The 18,735-nt window shown below is 33.3% G+C and overlaps 1 protein-coding gene across 2 annotated transcripts in view; it reads left to right on the top strand.

The window, feature by feature from the left end:
* The window catches only part of LOC148603588 (solute carrier family 40 member 1-like), a 47,965-nt gene that overhangs the window by 17,216 nt on the left and 12,014 nt on the right, over positions 1-18,735 (top strand). The window contains exons 1-4 of one of the 2 annotated variants that reach the window (XM_088553841.1): positions 10,428-10,723; positions 10,818-10,879; positions 14,969-15,128; positions 15,466-15,711. In XM_088553841.1, coding sequence (XP_088409967.1) covers positions 10,603-10,723; positions 10,818-10,879; positions 14,969-15,128; positions 15,466-15,711 — 589 coding nt within the window. In that variant the 5' untranslated portion in view covers positions 10,428-10,602. Of the gene's footprint in view, positions 1-10,427; positions 10,724-10,817; positions 10,880-14,968; positions 15,129-15,465; positions 15,712-18,735 lie in introns of those variants that run through there. The other variant, XM_088553842.1, reaches the window with a different exon arrangement.

Raw genomic sequence — 18,735 nt, 5'->3', positions numbered from 1 at the left:
GATTTGAAGTTTAAACGATCGTCATTATATTTTTGCCGTCAATATTTAACAAAAATACAAGACTTCATACATACAAGACTTAATATGTATATGTGGTTATAAAACTGAATATGTAATGTAGCATGAATTTTTATGAAAAAACCATAAAATTTTGAATGAGAAGTATGAAAAAATTTACACATAAATTATAATTATAAAGTATAATAGGAATTCGAATCATTAGAAATTTAAAGATTTTCTGTCCTATAAAATGGTTAAATACCTTGAAATTTTGCATGAAACCTAAAATTTCATACATAAATTAAAGTAAAATAGAATATTTAAAAATTGACACAGATTTCTTTACATGGAAAAATAAATTTTTAACAAGTTGAAATTAAGATTGAATGATTGATTGTTGGGGTTTAACGCCCGAGCAGCAATATTTCAGCTATATCCAGATGATGAACATAAAATGGATGATAAAGTGTTTGTTTGTTTGTTGGGGTTTAACGTCCGAGCAGCAATATTTCAGCTATATTCAGACGATGAACATGAAATGTGATGAAATGAAAAAGGGATGGGACACAAGGACAATGGGGTCGACAAATTTTGATTGCCACTGGAAATAGGGAGAGGTGTGTAGGGTCGGGCAATTAAGCCTCCTATGGCGGAGCCCTATGGTTCCTACTCCGGGAGAATACCACAGTAGGGTTCTTTAACGTGCGAGGAACGTGGCATCTTTCCCAACACGATGCACCACTATGGTTTGCGGTCAAGTTTTCCGTATTATAGCCAGATAACCCCAGCATGTAACACGCCAGGGGTACCCCATTCCACCACCTGAGGCACACATCCCAGTTGCTCTGTGGGCAGAGCGCCCTAGCCCCCGGCTAGGGTTCTGAGCACTATTTGGTCGCCTTTTACGACAAGCTTAGCGCTGCTGTAGGCCTATTCATTTAACACCCGGACCTGGACGGACGATAAAGTGAAAAAGGGATGGGACACAAGGATAATGTGGTCGACAAATTTTGATTGCCACTAGAAATAAGGGGGATGGGTAGAGTTGGATAATTTAGCCTCCTATGGTCCGTTTACCATATTATGGCCTGACGACCCCAGCATGTAACATACATTTGTACCAGGGGTACCCCATTCCACAACATGGTCGTCAAAGTTAGGAATAAAAATGGATAAAATTTTACACAAAAATTAAAATACAATAAGAATTCAAAATAGTTGAATTCGATACAGATATCTTTATATCAAAATAGAACTGCGGTTATAAGTTAATATTGGACATAGCTTAAACAGAGTTTTTTCTAGGTTTTTGAAAGTTAAGTTAAAAGAATACTTCATATACAGAAACAGAACCAGTATTTGGGCATTTGCTTAATACATGTAGGTGTACAAGAATAAACCTGTCATTCCAAGCATAAACTTCTAGATTATCTGCCATATTTTCGTCACAAGTTTAATTCACATATTTGTATTAAATATTAAGTTTTTTCGTCGTATAATAAAAACGGGAGACTTCGCTCTCAAATTTTCTCAGAGGGAGATTTGCCAAGGTTTTATTTTCTCGAAATGTTTAGCAACATATCTTATAAAATTCCAAAATGAGTACTTGTATTCGGAAATATCAACATACATCTACATTAGAGATATAAAACCAAATAGGAAACATTCACTTCATACACTTTCACAATATGATTTCCGGGGGGGGGGGGGGAGGGATGCTACTGGCCTTATTGCGTGTAGGTTTGTTGGCTTTCTGATTTTAGTGAAGGTGTTTTACTTTCTTTAGCGCATCACGAAATTTGTTTTCATTATTCCTAACACTTTTCTCACAGGATAAAATTTCCTTCAAATCATTTTTAAATGGTTGATGCCAAACTATTAACCATATCAAGGTGTAATCTGATCATTTCAATTGACCAAAACGTACGAAAAAATTAATATCGAATCGGATAATTAAATAATAAAACATGTCGTGTGTTATTTTATGTAAAAAAAATAAATAAGCGCACTTCTTTTTACATGTAACAATTATATAACGATGTACGTCGCAATACAAAAAACACGTCAAATTTTGCCGATTTCGACGTTACCAAAAGTGACACCAACACCCTACGCTACGTCTATTTATATAGGATGATCCGATTTCTGATTAAAATGTTATATTTCTTTTAAAATCATATTAAGAAATTGAAATGTACTCAATATACTTTATATATATATAGTCGGTAAGAAGCTTTTAATGAGGTCCGGCAAAATAGTTTTTTTTTGGCTATTTTACCGGATCCGGCAAAATAACCACTGCCAATGTATGTTTCACGTAATAGCAATGTAAAATTTCAGACTATATATAAACAGTTTATTCTAAAGGAGGCATTTTACAGAACCAAATTGAAACATAATGTCGTGTACATGTAGTTTTTTTGTTGTCTAATAATTGGTCATTGTTCATTTTGTTATTTGCAACAATTTTTACACTTCATGGCAAATTAGTGAAGTTGACATTATTTATTAGATAGATTGGTGAAGTCTCCCTTTAGGTGGAAGTTGTACCACAACTATTTAAAGGAGCTTATCCGTTCAGTCCTTACGGATATTCTGTTAGTATCTGATGTTAGTAGAAGTATTTTTTTTGAGTTTTATTGCTTTTCTATAAAAATTGATAGATTGTGACATTTTAGTCTAAAACTCATAATTATGGTGTTATTATGGATTTAACTGCGTGTACAATATATATACATTGTAACTCCAATAAAAGCATAGGAATGTCTATGACTTTGTTCCACAATATTCTATACCACAATGGGCAGACTTAAACTGATTTTTGGGGTAAGAACTTTTCTGAAATAAGAGGCCAAAAAGGGGGACCAGAAGCATGTATTTTCCTGAAGTCAAGAAAATAACTTGACTATTAGTGAATGAATCTTTTTGAAATTGTATTGCAAGGTGCCGTACCAAAGAAAGACTTTAATTGATTTTTGGAGTTGTGACTTGAACTAAGTAAAAAAAGGGCCACAAAGGAGCCAGAAACAAATATAATTTCTTGACAATAGCTTGTTTGGTTCTGGTTTGATTCTGAATTTTTTTGTATCTAATTCCTAACAGTTGTGCAGCACGGCTTTTCAATCAGATTTCAGAATCTTTTACAGTTTTCAAATTATAAGGGGCCAGAGGGGTCGAACCCCCCAAAAATCGTCCTTTTTATTTTTGGTGCAATTTTTAAATTATAAGGGGCCCAAGGGTACCGCGCCGCATAAAATACACTTCTTTATTTTTCTGTGCAGTTTTATTTTTATACCCCCGCGATAATCGTCGGGGGATATTAATTTACCCCTGTCCGTCTGTCTATCCGCCCTTCGTCCCTCCGTCCGGATTACACATGATCATGGTTTACTCGGCTGTCTCCTCGTACAGTTTTTGAACTACATCTAAAATATTGCACAGGATGTTTCTACACATGATGAAGGTGTGCAAGGCCAAAGGATTTTGATTTTCTTGAAATATTACGCAAATTTGTGATAGTTACACTTAGTCATTTTACTCAGAAATATATAGATCATGGCTTGTCCTGCTTTCTCCTCGTACGGTTTTTGAACTACATCTAAAATAGTTTACAGGATATTTCTACACATGATGAAGGTGTGCAGGGCCAAAGGATTTTTATTTTCGTGAAATATTACTGAAATTGGTGATAGTTACACTCAGTCATTTTACTCAGAAATATATGGATCATGGCTTGTCCGGCTATCTCCTCGTACAGTTTTTGAACTACTTCTAAAATATTTTTTGCAGGATGTTTCTAAACATAATGATGGTGTGCAAATTCATAGGATCTTGATTTTCATGAAATATTTCGGAACTGGGTGATAATTGGACTTCGGAATATTACGGAACTGGGTGATAGTTAGAGTTTTTGTCAGAAATATATCCCCAGCAACAAAATTACGGGTTTGTTATTGGGGTATTACCATTTTTATGTGTCCGTCAGTCCGTCCGTAAGTCCTCTTTTTCACATCGCAAATAGTCTGACACTACCAAACAGAATTTCATGACAGTGTGTTGCCAGGATACAATATGTAGATATGGATATATTTAGGAATTTCTGATCCCCATAGTGATCCCCAAATTTTTCGAGTTACGGTACAGGAACAGTTTGTCATTGCAAGGATTGAACTGAACGAACAGAGCTTGAGTATCACAAGTCTTGGAAGGATTTCTGAGTCTGTCTTACAGACACATTTGATTTACTATAAAAAAAACTATTATTAACAAATGACACGGGGCTTCTGTGATAAATAGGGCTTCTAGTTCTTTAATGATTCTATATGAAAACCCCAGCCTAAATCCTAAAGACAAGAGCATTAAGAAGTATGATTACCAAATTAACCCTGTCATTTACTATTTTTGAGTTATGTGATACAAAACTATGAAGGCACCATAAAGAAGACCTTTATACTTAAATTGAATTTCAAAATATTGTGCAATATTGTTTCCAAATGAACTTGTGTCCATAATGAACTTGGAGTCAATATGTTAAGTGGGTCAAAACTAAAATTTTATCTACACTTGCCTGAACAAAGTTTGGCTGCGGTCGTATCATGTTGTGCAAGTTTTTATTTTGCTTTTGCTGATGGATCTGCTTGGTAATATATTGACACATTCACCATACCTATTCTCGTTATATTTAAAGAGGGAAAATGCAGGCAAAGTACTTAGATAAATATTGAACAGTTTCACAAATCTATTCTTATTATTGTGTAGTACATGTACTACAATGTTGTTGTACAGTATTACATGTACATTTACAATGTAATTAAATTCTACAGTTCCACATTACAATGTTTTTTTTTTTTTACAAATTTTCACAGTGTCACAATGTAGTTCTGAAGTATCAAAACATAGTTCTACAGAATCACAATGCAATTCAAAAGTATCACTGTGTATGTAGTTTTGTGGTGTCATAATGCAGTTCTACAGTATTACACTGTAGACTGTATAGTTGTAAAGTATTACAGTGTAGTTCTTCAATATAATAATGTAGTTCCACAGTAAGACAATGCACATTGTAGTTCTACAGAATCATAATGAAGTTCACTGAGTTTTACTATGTAAATTTACAATGTACATGTAGTTAAAAATATCACAATTTAGTACTACAATATTACAGTGTTACTATTGTAGTTCTACAGTATCACAATGTAGTTCTACAGTGTTACATGTACAATGTAGTTCTACAATATTCCAATGCGTTCCACAGTGTTACATGTACAATGTTGTTTAACAGTATCACAATGTGGTTCCACAGTATTGCATGTACAATGTAGTTTACAGTATCACAATGTGGTTCCACAGTGTTACATGTACAATGTAGTTCTACAGTATTTCAATGTGTTCCACAGTGTTACATGTACAATGTGGTTTCACAGTGCTACATGTACAATGTAGTTCCACAGTATCACAATGTGGTTTCATAGTGTACCATGAACAATGTAGTTCCACTGTATCATAATGTGGTTTCACAGTGTTACATGTACAATGTAGTTATACTCTTTCACATTATTACAATATTATTCTACAGACTTCCACAGTATCATAATGGAATTCTACAGTTATCACAAGATAATTCTACAGAATTACATTGTAGTTCTACAGTATCACATACAATGGTTGTAGTTCTACAGTATCACAATGCTGTTCAAAAGTATCATAGTTCTGCAGTTACCACAAAAAAGTTCTACATCTACATCTACACTAACACAATATAGTTATACAGTACCACAATGTAGTTCTATAATATAAAAATGTAGTTCTAAAATTTTACAATATATCATAATGTAGTTCCCCAGTATCACAATGTTGTTCTACAATATTACAATATAGTTCCGTAGTATTACAATGTAGTTCTTCAGAATCACAATGTAGTTCCACTGTAGTACAAATATAATGTAATTCTTCAGTTCCACATTATTACAATGTAGTTCTACAGACTTCCACAATATCACAACATAGTTCTAAGGTATCATTGTAGTACTGCAGTACCGTACTGCAGTTCTATAGTACCACAATGTTGTTCTTTAGTGTTACATTGAAGTTCTGAAGTTTTTTTTATGTTGATGTACAGTATTACACTAATTTTTACTCGGAAGCACGTCGGTGGCTTCGAGTATTGTAAGTATAAGAATGACAAAAGGACTTCCGGCAGATCACTTCACGAACGGAAATGCTTTCTTCAAATTAATTTTTAAACTTTAAATATTTCACCGATATCCCAAATGAATGAAATTTCAAACATTTTAAGTGTTAATTTTCAGCTAAATATTGTCGAACTGGTAAATCGAGACGCTAAGCTATTTTTTTGCGCTTGACCGCGTAGTAATTTCAAAGAAGATAGTTGAAAGCCAATACAATGTAAGTGGAGTTTTCTCTCTTTGGGTGGTGTTTAATTTTAACTATGCCCTGTGGATGGTATTATAATCAAAATCATTTTATCAAGAAGCGTAACAATCAACCCCATCAGCTGCCTTTTTTCATTAAGTATTACAATGTAGTTTTTCAGTACCGCTACGTAGTTATCTAGTATTATACTGTTGTTCTACAAGATCACTGTGTAGTTCACTGAGTTTCACAATGTAATTCTACAATATTTTTTTAGGTTATAAACAATTTTTTATCCAATCAGAAAACATACTTCTTTGTAGTATCTACAGAATTACATACAATCACTCTTAAAGAGTAATCAAGGGAATCAAGGTTATAGCGGTAATCAAAAGAACGTAATCCAGGAACAAAGAACAGACAAGGAAAACATACATACACAACAAAGAAGATAAAGTAACTAAACTCATATATACAAAGTGACAAAACCAAATAAAATCATGATTAAAAAAAGAATGGTGATGTGAGTGCATAAACTTTTTTCAATAGGTACATGTACATGCAGTGTACTTTTAACTCATGATAAAATCTGAATGCAACTAAAAATACCAGAAAAAAAAACAAATAAATGGGACTGCAAATACCAGGGCATGTAGGTAGTGTACATAAAATACAAAATAATTGCATCCCTACATGTAATGAAAAAACTAAGTCATTTTATACTCGGCTACTTCGTGGCTAGGTATTATGTAGTCCCCTTTTGAAAAGTTGCGTGTCTGTCTGTCCGTCTCTCAATAGTTTCCTGATGAAAACTTGAGAATGGATCTTTGAACTTTGTACAGTTGTATAGCATCATAAAATATAGACAATGTTAAAATGTTAGAATGTTAACTTATAACTGCAGTTCTATTTTGATATAACGATATCTGTATCGAATTTAAATATTTTGAATTCTTATTATATTTTAATTTTTGTGTAAAATTTTATCCATTTTTATTCCTAAATTTGACGGCCATGTTGTGGAATGGGGTACCCCTGGTATGTTACATGCTGGGGTCGTCAGGCCATAATATGAAAAACAGACCATAGGAAGCTAAATAGCCGATTCTACCAGTTTTCCCTTATTTCTAGTGGCAATCAAAATTTGTCGACCTCGTAATCCTTGTGTCCCATCCCTTTTTCACTTCATCATTTCATGTTCACTTTATCATCCATTTTATGTTCATCACCTGGATATAGCTGAAATATTAATGCTCGGGCGTTAAACCTCAACAATCAATCATTCAATCTTAATTTCAACTTGTTAAAAAAAATCAATTTTTAAAGCTGTATTAGCTGTCAAATTTGTAAATTTTTTTCTGTTGAAATAAACCTGAACTTTGAATTATTTCTACTAATTTGTACTTTTTTTGTATAATTTCATTTGATATCCACAAATAAAATGCATTAAATACATGAAACAAGTGTCTATATATTTACTGTCTCGCAAGACAACAAATCGATCTAGATAACTTCGTATGCATGTGACTTTTGGTGATCTTAAGGTTACAGACCACCAATTCAACCAATGAGCATTTGGAACGTACGCAAAAATAGTCCTACGCAGAAATTACCCCTGTTCCTCATAGTGCTGTGAAAAAAGTTCTTATCTTATGTAAAATAATTATACATTTTCTGAAAGGAAAAACATTTCTGTACATTTTATAGGTGCATTTTGCTTCTTGTGATGTGAAGCCTAATCTCCATAATGATTTCTAAATATACCCCTATCTTGTGAAAACACTGGGATTTCCCATGCTATTTATAGACCCTTCACTTCCGGTGACCAGTACTGCACTGCAAGTCTGCTAACCCCACATGCCATTCTGAGGATTGTGAGCTGACATATGTAGAATCATGCTGATATATAGTCCTCTGCAGGTTAAAGTTAAGGTAAAGTCCAGAGAAGCCATTGAATATTGTGAAATTAGCATAGAAGCCTATGGGAAGTGGAATTAGTGGTTTCTAGCCTTAATCCGCACATGTGCTCTAGATTTAAGGGTCGCTTCTTCAGTAACAGATCTGATTGCAAAGCGAAAGTGGTTATTCAACATCAAGGAAGACCGACGGACTCAAGCCTTATATGAGAAAAGTTCGAAAAAACGCAAGGATCCTTTTGAAATTTACGTATTGTGATATAATGTGGCTCAAATATGTTCATTATTCATTTCAAAACTAATCAAGAAATAGGTGAATTGAAATGAAAACAAAACACGTGCTTAACTGTGTATCCGTTATTGTTATTTTTTTTACCAAGGTTAAAGTATTTTTAACTCACGTGTATGTCCTGTCGGCAATCTTCGGAAGTAATGGCGAAAAATAATTAGATAAGAGCTATCGATCTTCTCTGATTAAAGTTATTAACAGTTAATCAATTGCAATACTACAAACTTATTTCATTGAATCAACAAAATTGAGTAGAATCAAAACTGAACAAAACTGACAGCTAATGCAGCTTTAAATATTAGAATTTCTATTTTACTTTAATTTATGCAAAATAGTTTAGAATTTTTATGCAAACTTTCCAGGTATTTGACCATTTTCTATGACAGAAAATCTTTAAATTTCTTATGATTAGAATTCCTATTAAACTTTAATTTATGTGTAAACTTTTCGATACTTCTCATTCAAAATTTTATGATTTTTTTTAATAAAAATTCTATCTACATCATATGTTCAGTTTTATAGCCACTTATATGTGTTTTCTTTGTTTTTTTTTTTAAAGTTTTGTATGTATGAAGTCTTGTATTTTTGTTAAATATTGACGGCAAAAATATAATGACGATCGTTTAAACTTCAAATTGGACCGTAAAAGGCATACTTTTCTAAACGGCGTTGTGACTTTGATAATATTATTGTAAACATATCTTTAAGTCATGACTTCATTTTTTAAATTTTTATACCAATTACATGTATGCTTAGAGGTAAAGAATCCAATCCTGCTTCTTCAATTTTTTATGATCGAATTACAATTAATGATATAGTAACATGAGCTATTGATTTCGTGTAAATGTTTTTAGTAGCACTCCAGATCAGAATCATGCAAAATACGATTCATGGTTGGAAAGCCTACATATTTTTATTTTTGATATTTTATTTAAAATGTTATAGTAAACAATTAACGTATGACTTTTCATATAACCTTTGTTCTTAGAAGATTAACATTATATATATGATGTACTGTAGAATTCAAAATTAAGGGAGATAATTATGTAAATGACATTACAATACCTTGGAAACTGGTGGATTATCTCCTAAGAGAAGACAGATTGGACCGAATAATTATAAATTTCATCACATAGATCTATAAAGCAACTTAATAACAAAAATAAAAATGCGTATCGCTTATTATAGAATTTGCAAGATTTTTACACAGACTATTACTTAAGAGCACGTACATAACATTTTGAACATGTTTTATATGCAGTATTCTTTGCCAAAATCTGTGTGCTTTGTGACATAGAATATGACATTTGTAAGAATAGTTTTATTTTCAAATTAATAAATTAATAATTATATTGATATGTTAGGCCAGTTGGCTCAATACTAGTACATTAATTACTGTCCACGTCTTTTAAGATAAAAAATCCATATTTCTTCTATTCAGTCACAGGAATAGAATTTTTGGTACATAATGAATTTTCAATGCATTTTCCTTTGAACATATGAAGAGCATTTTACTAATTACACTTAATTTTCATATACATGTACAATAAATCGTCGCTTTGTAAACTTTGCAGAGTCTTTGAAATATAATTAAATCCTAGATATGCTAAAATTATTTGTTTTTCTCAGTTTCGACAAATCTTTATTCACAGGGCTCCACTAAAGATGGTTACATTCCAGTTGTATAATATTAATTGATTTTTGTTGTTGCATTAAATGTCTATTTCTATTTATTTCGTTTCGATTTAATTTCGTATTGCATTTTATAGGTACCCGTCTAGTGTTTGTTTTTTCAGTGCCTGTATCAAGACCTTTTCTTGGTTATTAATTGTATTTTAACATTAAAAAAAATTTCAGAATATTTTTACATTTAATCACTTCTTGCCTGACTTTCACACAAGCACTCCTACTAATACACATTGTTAAAATGGGTAGACACGTAACCACGTGTACTTGTAAGAGTTATAGCTTATCCTCTAAGTGATATCGTAGGTACATGTTGAATTGTATCAAATCTTAGTAAAAATGGCCGATAGATGTTCTGAATCGACGACGGGGGTGACAAATCCGTCATTCACCGCCGAGGAGGGTGTTGTGATAGGGAACAGTTTGGATGGGGAGTGTAATGGAAATGAACCCATTGATGGTAAGAGCGTCTTCATGAAAATAATTTAAATTAAGATGTTTAAGATAAAAACAGATGTGATGTTTGTAACCCAACGCATATATTTTTATTGCAGGACCGAAGTTGGCGTTGAGAACAAAACTTTTTGTATATGTCAGCCACTTTCTGTCGGCATGGGTAAGTTACATGACCTTTGTTTATATTCAGCAATCATTATTTTAACATGTCTAGAAACCTTTAGTTAGCCATGTCATGGTTATCTGCATGCTTTATGAAAAACTACAGAGGTAAAGATTTACGCACTCTAATTCAGAAATTAGTTTTAGAAGATTGACTCAGATTACCTCTCTTCAAAATTTCAACATATTTTGAAATGCTATATACTGGTATGAAACATACTGCACTAACATGTACATCAAATGTATCAAGAGTAGTTTGTAAGACTACATTAAACTCGCTGACAAATGTAACGCTACTTAAACAATTGTCACGACTGATTTAAAAGGACTTTCGTATGTGCTATCACTAATTCTTAAATCAATCCCCACAGAAACTTTTGTGTTCTATAATGGTGGTTAATGTCAATACTATATATATTGTGCATACTGATAGCCCAAAATGTAAAATAAATATTATGTGTGGTCACAGATAATACCGTGAGTGATTGGCATTAGATATATTTTAGAATGAACCAAATTAGTGGCGTAGACTGTCTTTTTTTCACTGTTTAGTAAGGTTGTTGTTTCTTTGGCATGCTCCCGGTTGTCCTATTTTCTTTTCTACTCGTTTCCCAAAATCGAACGAGAAAAAATAGAATTCTTTACGTCAAGTGAAAGTTGAAAAAAAAGATGTTTGGTAAGCCTTTAATTTCTTAATAATTATGACATTACTCGTCATTTGTCAAGCTCCACGCAGCGGCAGGAGTTCGACCCGTCTCCGAATAGGGTATGTAAGTCTCGTCATGTGACCACGTGATTTCACGAGAATTGGTCCTTGTCTACCATTCAAAAGCATGGAGATTTGTCATTTAGAGAGCGTTAGTTCAGTGTTGAGCGCAAAACACCTTTTTGCGTAAAAATACCGATAATAAATGAAAAATATCTACTTCTACATGATAAAGGTATTAAGAAAACACATCAAATTGAAGATTTTACATTGCTATACAGCGTTTCGAGTACCCGGAAGTAAACAATAAAATGTAGATCTGTCTTCGGTTTTCAATATGTTCTACATCGTAAATTCCGGTAAAGAAAATGAAACTAGAACGAGACTTGCATACCGTATAAACGCTGTAGACACATTTCGAAATTCTCGGACGTTTTTCAAATAAAAGAAATCGGAACTCTCTGCCAACTGTTGTTTGGCCGAGGATGTACCGATTGAAATAAAACGTCGTATGACAATTGGATAATGTGGCTGTAGCGTTTAAAGTGAATTTCGAACGTAAGACGATGTTTCGGCTCTTGGTCGTTTGTACGGATGTGAAGCCTAATCTCCATAATGATTTCTAAATATACCCATATCTTGTGAAAACACTGGGTTTCCCATGCTATTTATAGACCCTTCACTTCCGGTGACCAGTACTGCACTGCAAGTCTGCTAACCCCACATGCCATTCTGAGGATTGTGAGCTGACATATGTAGAATCATGCTGATATATAGTCCTCTGCAGGTTAAAGTTAAGGTAAAGTCCAGAGAAGCCATTGAATATTGTGAAATTAGCATAGAAGCCTATGGGAAGTGGAATTAGTGGTTTCTAGCCTTAATCCGCACATGTGCTCTAGATTTAAGGGTCGCTTCTTCAGTAATAGATCTGATTGCAAAGTGAAAGTGGTTATTCAACATCAAGGAAGACCGACGGACTCAAGCCTTATATGAGCAAAGTTTGAAAAAAACGCTAGGATCCTTTTGAAATTTACGTATTGTGATATAATGTGGCTCAAATATGTTCATTATTCATTTCAAAACTAATCAAGAAATAGATGAAATGAAATGAAAACAAAACACGTGCTTAACTGTGTATCCGTTATTGTTATTTTTTTTACCAAGGTTAAAGTATTTTTAACTCACGTGTATGTCCTGTCGGCAATCTTCGGAAGTAATGGCGAAAAATAATTAGATAAGAGCTATCAATCTTCTCTGATTAAAAAAAACCAGTTATTTTCCCAATATTCTGTAGGTATTATCGACATTGATTGCATCAATTGCTATACTACAAACTTATTTCATTGAATCAACAAAATTGAGTAGAATCAAAACTGAATAAAATTGACAGCTAATGCAGCTTTAAATATTAGAATTTCTATTTTACTTTAATTTATGCAAAATAGTTTAGATTTTTTTATGCAAAATTTCCAGGTATTTAACCATTTTCTATGACAGAAAATCTTTAAATTTCTTATGATTAGAATTCCTATTAAACTTTAATTTATGTGTAAACTTTTTCATACTTCTCATTCAAAATTTTATGGTTTTTTCATAAAAATTCATGCTACATTACATATTCAGTTTTATAACCACATATACATATTAAGTCTTGTATGTATGAAGTCTTGTATTTTTGTTAAATATTGACGGCAAAAATATAATGACGATCGTTTAAACTTCAAATTGGACCGTAAAAGGCATACTTTTCTAAACGGCGTTGTGACTTTGATAATATTATTGTGAACATATCTTTAAGTCATGCCTTCATTTTTTAAATTTTTTATACCAACTACATGTATGCTTAGAGGTAAAGAATCCAATCCTGCTTCTTCAATTTTTTTATGATCGAATTACAATTAATGATATAGTAACAAAATGTAAAATAAATATGTGTGGTCACAGATAATACAGTGAGTGATTGGCATTAGATATATTTTAGAATGAACCAAATTAGTGGCGTAGACTGTCTTTTTTTCACTGTTTAGTAAGGTTGTTGTTTCTTTGGCATGCTCCCGGTTGTCCTATTTTCTTTTCTACTCGTTTCCCAAAATCGAACGAGAAAAAATAGAATTCTTTACGTCAAGTGAAAGTTGAAAAAAAGATATTTGGTAAGCCTTTAATTTCTTAATAATTATGACATTACTCGTCATTTGTCAAGCTCAGCGCAGCGGCAGGAGTTCGACCCGTCTCCGAATAGGGTATGTAAGTCTCGTCATGTGACCACGTGATTTCACGAGAATTGGTCCTTGTCTACCATTCAAAAGCATGGAGATTTGTCATTTAGAGAGCATTAGTTCAGTGTTGAGCGCAAAACACCTTTTTGCGTAAAAATACCGATAATAAATGAAAAATATCTACTTCTACATGATAAAGGTATTAAGAAAACACATCAAATTGAAGATTTTACATTGCTATACAACGTTTCGAGTACCCGGAAGTAAACAATAAAATGTAGATCGGTCTTCGGTTTTCAATATGTTCTACATCGTAAATTCCGGTAAAGAAAATGAAACTAGAACGAGACATGCATACCGTATAACCGCTGTAGACACATTTCGAAATTCTCGGACGTTTTTCAAATAAAAGAAATCGGAACTCTCTGCCAACTGTTGTTTGGCCGAGGATGTACCGATTGAAATAAAACGTCGTATGACAATTGGATAATGTGGCTGTAGCGTTTAAAGTGAATTTCGAACGTAAGACGATGTTTCGGCTCTTGGTCGTTTGTGCGGTTTAAATAAAAAACGGCCCCGTGCAGGTCGGGTGTTAAAAGAATAGGCCTGCAGCAGCGCTAAGCTTGTCGTATAAGGCGACTAAATGGTGCTCAGAAACCTAGCCGGGGGCTAGGCGCTCTGCCCACAGAGCAACTGGGATGTGTGCCCCAGGTGGTTGAATGGGGTACCCCTGGCGTGTTACATGCTGGGGTTGTCAGGCTATAATACGGAAAACCTGACCGCAAACCATAGTGGTGCACCGTGTTGGGAAAGATGCCACGTTCCTTGCACGTTAAAGAACCCTGCTGTGGTATTCGATAGGAGTAGGAACCTTTGCGCTCCGCCACAGGAGGCTAAATTGCCCGACCTTACCCATCCCCCCTTTTTCCAGTGGCAATTAAAATTTGTCGACCCTATTGTCCTTGTGTCCCATCCTTTTTTTTCATTTCATGTTCATTTTATCATCCATTTCATGTTCATCGTCTGAATATAGCTGAAATATTGCTGCTCGGACGTTAAACCCCAACAAACAACCAACCAAACAAATAAAAAACGGGTAACACTGATTACAGACAATTATACGGTTCCTCCGAATAGACATACCATTCTATTACATTTATTTCAGGGCGACAGAATGTGGACATTTGGTGTTGGTCTATTTCTTATACGGCTGTCACCCGATTCTCTTCAGCTGGTAGCTATATATGGCTTCTCCACGGGAGCCGCGGTTCTGTTGTTCGCAGCTATTATTGGAGACTGGATCGACAATACTCCGCGGTTACGCGGTAAGTGTGCTATCATTTAATAGTATTGGGCAGACTATGACCTGTTTTAAATGTGATTTGTTGATCAAATCTAATATGATAAAAAATCAGATTTTAAAGAAAAAAAAACAACCATAAATTTATCTAGATTAAGATAACTTATCGTTGATTTTTTCTTCTTGAAAGTTCACGTAGCAAAAATGGCAAGTTCTACATATTGAAATATATTTTCATATTGAATATTTACATGTTGAAATTATTACATATTGAAATGGTATTTTAAATAACATGTTGAAATTATATTCTAATTTGAAACTTGTCTTAAATTGTCTAATCATTGTAGTTTTATAACATTTAGCTGCAAGACTGTCCTTGGTGCTACAAAACGTCCTGGTGGCAATTTGTTCTGGTGTGGTGTTTGCTGTGGTATTCTTCGAGGAGGTGTTGAGAGGTGTCTGGACCAATGAAGTAGCATGGAAAGTGTCTCATGCTGTGATTATTATTGTTGCCATTCTTGCCGACCTTGCCAGTATCAGTCGGAAGATTGCAGTAGAGAGAGACTGGGTGGTAGAGATTTGTGGGAGGGACAAAGACCTACTTGCCTGTAAGAACTCCATATTTCTGGTGTGTTGATATATAGTGGTATGTAAATGCTAAATTGATACATAGTGTTTACAGTTTTTAACCGGATTTTCCGAAGGGAAAAGATCTGTTATTAGTATGGATATATATGGCAGCCGAGCGGGCAGGCAGGCAGGCGGTTGCCAAACTTTGTCCCTAACTTGAAAAAGTACTTGACCGATGGCTTGCATGTTTTATTATATGTTTGAGATGATAAAATAAAGATCAAGATCGATTTCCACAAAACGAAATACCGCTTTTGTTTTTTCCTAGTGGCGGCGATTTTTGTTGCGAAAATAGGGACTTGAACCTTGTCCGTGTTTAATAACTTAAAAAGCATTTAGTCGATTGCTTTAGAATTTTTATATGATATTTTGGATGACCAAATAGGTCAAGCTTGATTATCACAACTATCACTATGTCGATTTTTGAATGTCGGCCATTTTTGTACGAAAATAGGGATTATGACTCTAGTCCTTGCAACAACTTGAAAGGTATTTGAGAGATTCTTTGGTAACTAATTAACAAAAATAGAGACTTTCACTTTTTCATGTTTAAGTTTGCAACTTATAAATCATTGACAGTTCTAATTTCAATCAGGAAAATCCAGTTTGCTGTCATTTCGACAGCCTCTTGTAGTACATGCCATTGTTCATCCAGGCGGTCTGAGGGTATTAGATATTTTTTAACAATATATTTTATATTTCATGGCTCAGTATTTTTTAATTTTTTGTTATGAGATAATGATCTGTGAATACCAAAAAAACAATATTTAAAACACACACACAAAAAAAAAAGGGTTGCCTGACCCATCACATGCTTTCATGATTCAGATTCAATATTTCAATCATGACAAATATACAATTATGATATTAACAAAATTTAAAATTACAAGTGCCATTCTGTTAAGAATCATGAGAAACTTTAGAATTATAAGAATTATATTTATCACAATAAAATACCTTAATATTTAAGAATATAAAAAGGTATTCCTTCTACTTAAAATATCAATACAGGTCTTGGCAACCATATCTTTAAATTCTGAGTTGTTGAATAAAATAATAAATTTTTCATCATCAGATAAAACATTAAAATTGTCAACATATTTTAAAACTTAAGTAAACTGTTTGCAACATAGTCTGCAAACAATGGACTCGATAATAATACATGTTTTCATCTTTAATTAAATTACTACATACAAAACACACCCGGTCATCAACATTTTTATTTTCATATCTACCCGTTTCAATCTTAAACTGGGCAACACCACAACAAAATTTTGCAAACCCACATCTTTATCTATATGGAAGATTGTTTAATCAAATAAAGTTCAGTTCCATCGTTATTTTAATCACTTTATAAGCATGTAGCTTTTTACCAACATTTTGGGATAATTCTATTTTTCAAATCTGATCTAACTTTTCAAAAATACAATCCCCTAACTGTTTAATATTGTTTCTACTCAAAACGTTATTAATATCTAAAAATCTATCCATATCATAATCTCTTCAGTTTGAAATTTCTCTTTTAACACCAATTTTGTTTTATATTAACAACATTGGTAAGTGATCACATAAAATTTTATGATTTACTCAGTCTGTAGACATATTGGGGCATCTTTACCAGTTTCTAAAAACACAATTCCACTGCTTAACACACAGAGGCCTCCAACCCGTATCACCATCTAATGCATCGTTTGCAGTGTAGTTACCAACCCCCATAAAATCTTATGGCTCTGTGCTGAACAGTGGTAATACAAGGGAAATCTATGTTACCCCATACAGCAGCACCGTAGCTTATAATTGATCACACCAGAGTATCGTACAACTCCGTATAAGTGCTGTGCAGGTAACCTCTGTGTGCCTTTCATTTTGCAATGAGTAAACCCAACCCGGGGCTTGTCGACTTATCGACAGCATTTGCCATCTCACTATAATCTAGAAATTTTGAACGTAACAGACCAAGATATTTATAGTTTGAGATAACTGATATTACTTTATCACCAAATAGAAATACATAACTAGTTTGGTCTATTGATGATTTTTTTAATTCAATATTCATATTTAAACATCTTTTTACATCATAAATTTAAAATATTTATCAACAGTTGTAAATCCTTTTCATTCTCAGCATTAAAAACAATGTCTTAATATTTTATGCTTTTTTAAAATCTACAAAAAATATGAAAAGTTGACATTTTTTTTTCTATTTGTGTGTTTCAGTACTATATGATTTATATAATTTATATATTTTTATTCTACGAAAGGGAGTTTTTCATGCTTATCTCGTCGCACGGCTTCACCCCGGTTTTTAATAACTATAGTATATAGGTTACAGACCACCAATTCAACCAATGAGCATTTGGAACGTACGCAAAAATAGTCCTATGCAGAAATTACCCCTGTTCCTCATAGTGCTGTGAAAAAAGTTCTCATCTTATTTAAAAAATTGAAACAGTTTCTGAAAGGAAAAACATTTCTGTACATTTTATAGGTGCATTTTGCTTCTTGTGATGTGAAGCCTAATCTCCATATTGATTTTTAAATTTACCCCTATCTTGTGAAAACACTGGGATTTCCCATGCTATTTATAGACCCTTCACTTCCGGTGACCAGTACTGCACTGCAAGTCTGCTAACCCCACATGCCATTCTGAGGATTGTGAGCTGACATATGTAGAATCATGCTGATATATAGTCCTCTGCAGGTTAAAGTTAAGGTTAAGTCCAGAGAAGCCATTGAATATTGTGAAATTAGCATAGAAGCCTATGGGAAGTGGAATTAGTGGTTTTTAGCCTTAAGCTGAGGCCATGGCAAAATAACAAGTTTCTTGGAATAGCTTTAAACTACTTGAAGATCTTGTAAACTTTGCTATGAGAGGAATACACTACAAAAATCCTTCAAAATATGCATTTTTTTAAGTTATAGGTCCAAATTATGGAAAATTGGTCTTTTTGGCTGAATTTTATGTCCTATTTTGTGAAAAGTGTAGAAAATTTAGTAAAAAT

The sequence above is a fragment of the Perna viridis genome, chromosome 11 (assembly GCF_037379345.1).
Source record: "Perna viridis isolate PV_CMFRI_1.1 ecotype Kerala chromosome 11, ASM3737934v1, whole genome shotgun sequence".
NCBI lineage: Eukaryota > Metazoa > Mollusca > Bivalvia > Mytilida > Mytilidae > Perna > Perna viridis.
This window is presented reverse-complemented; position numbering and strand designations above follow the sequence as displayed.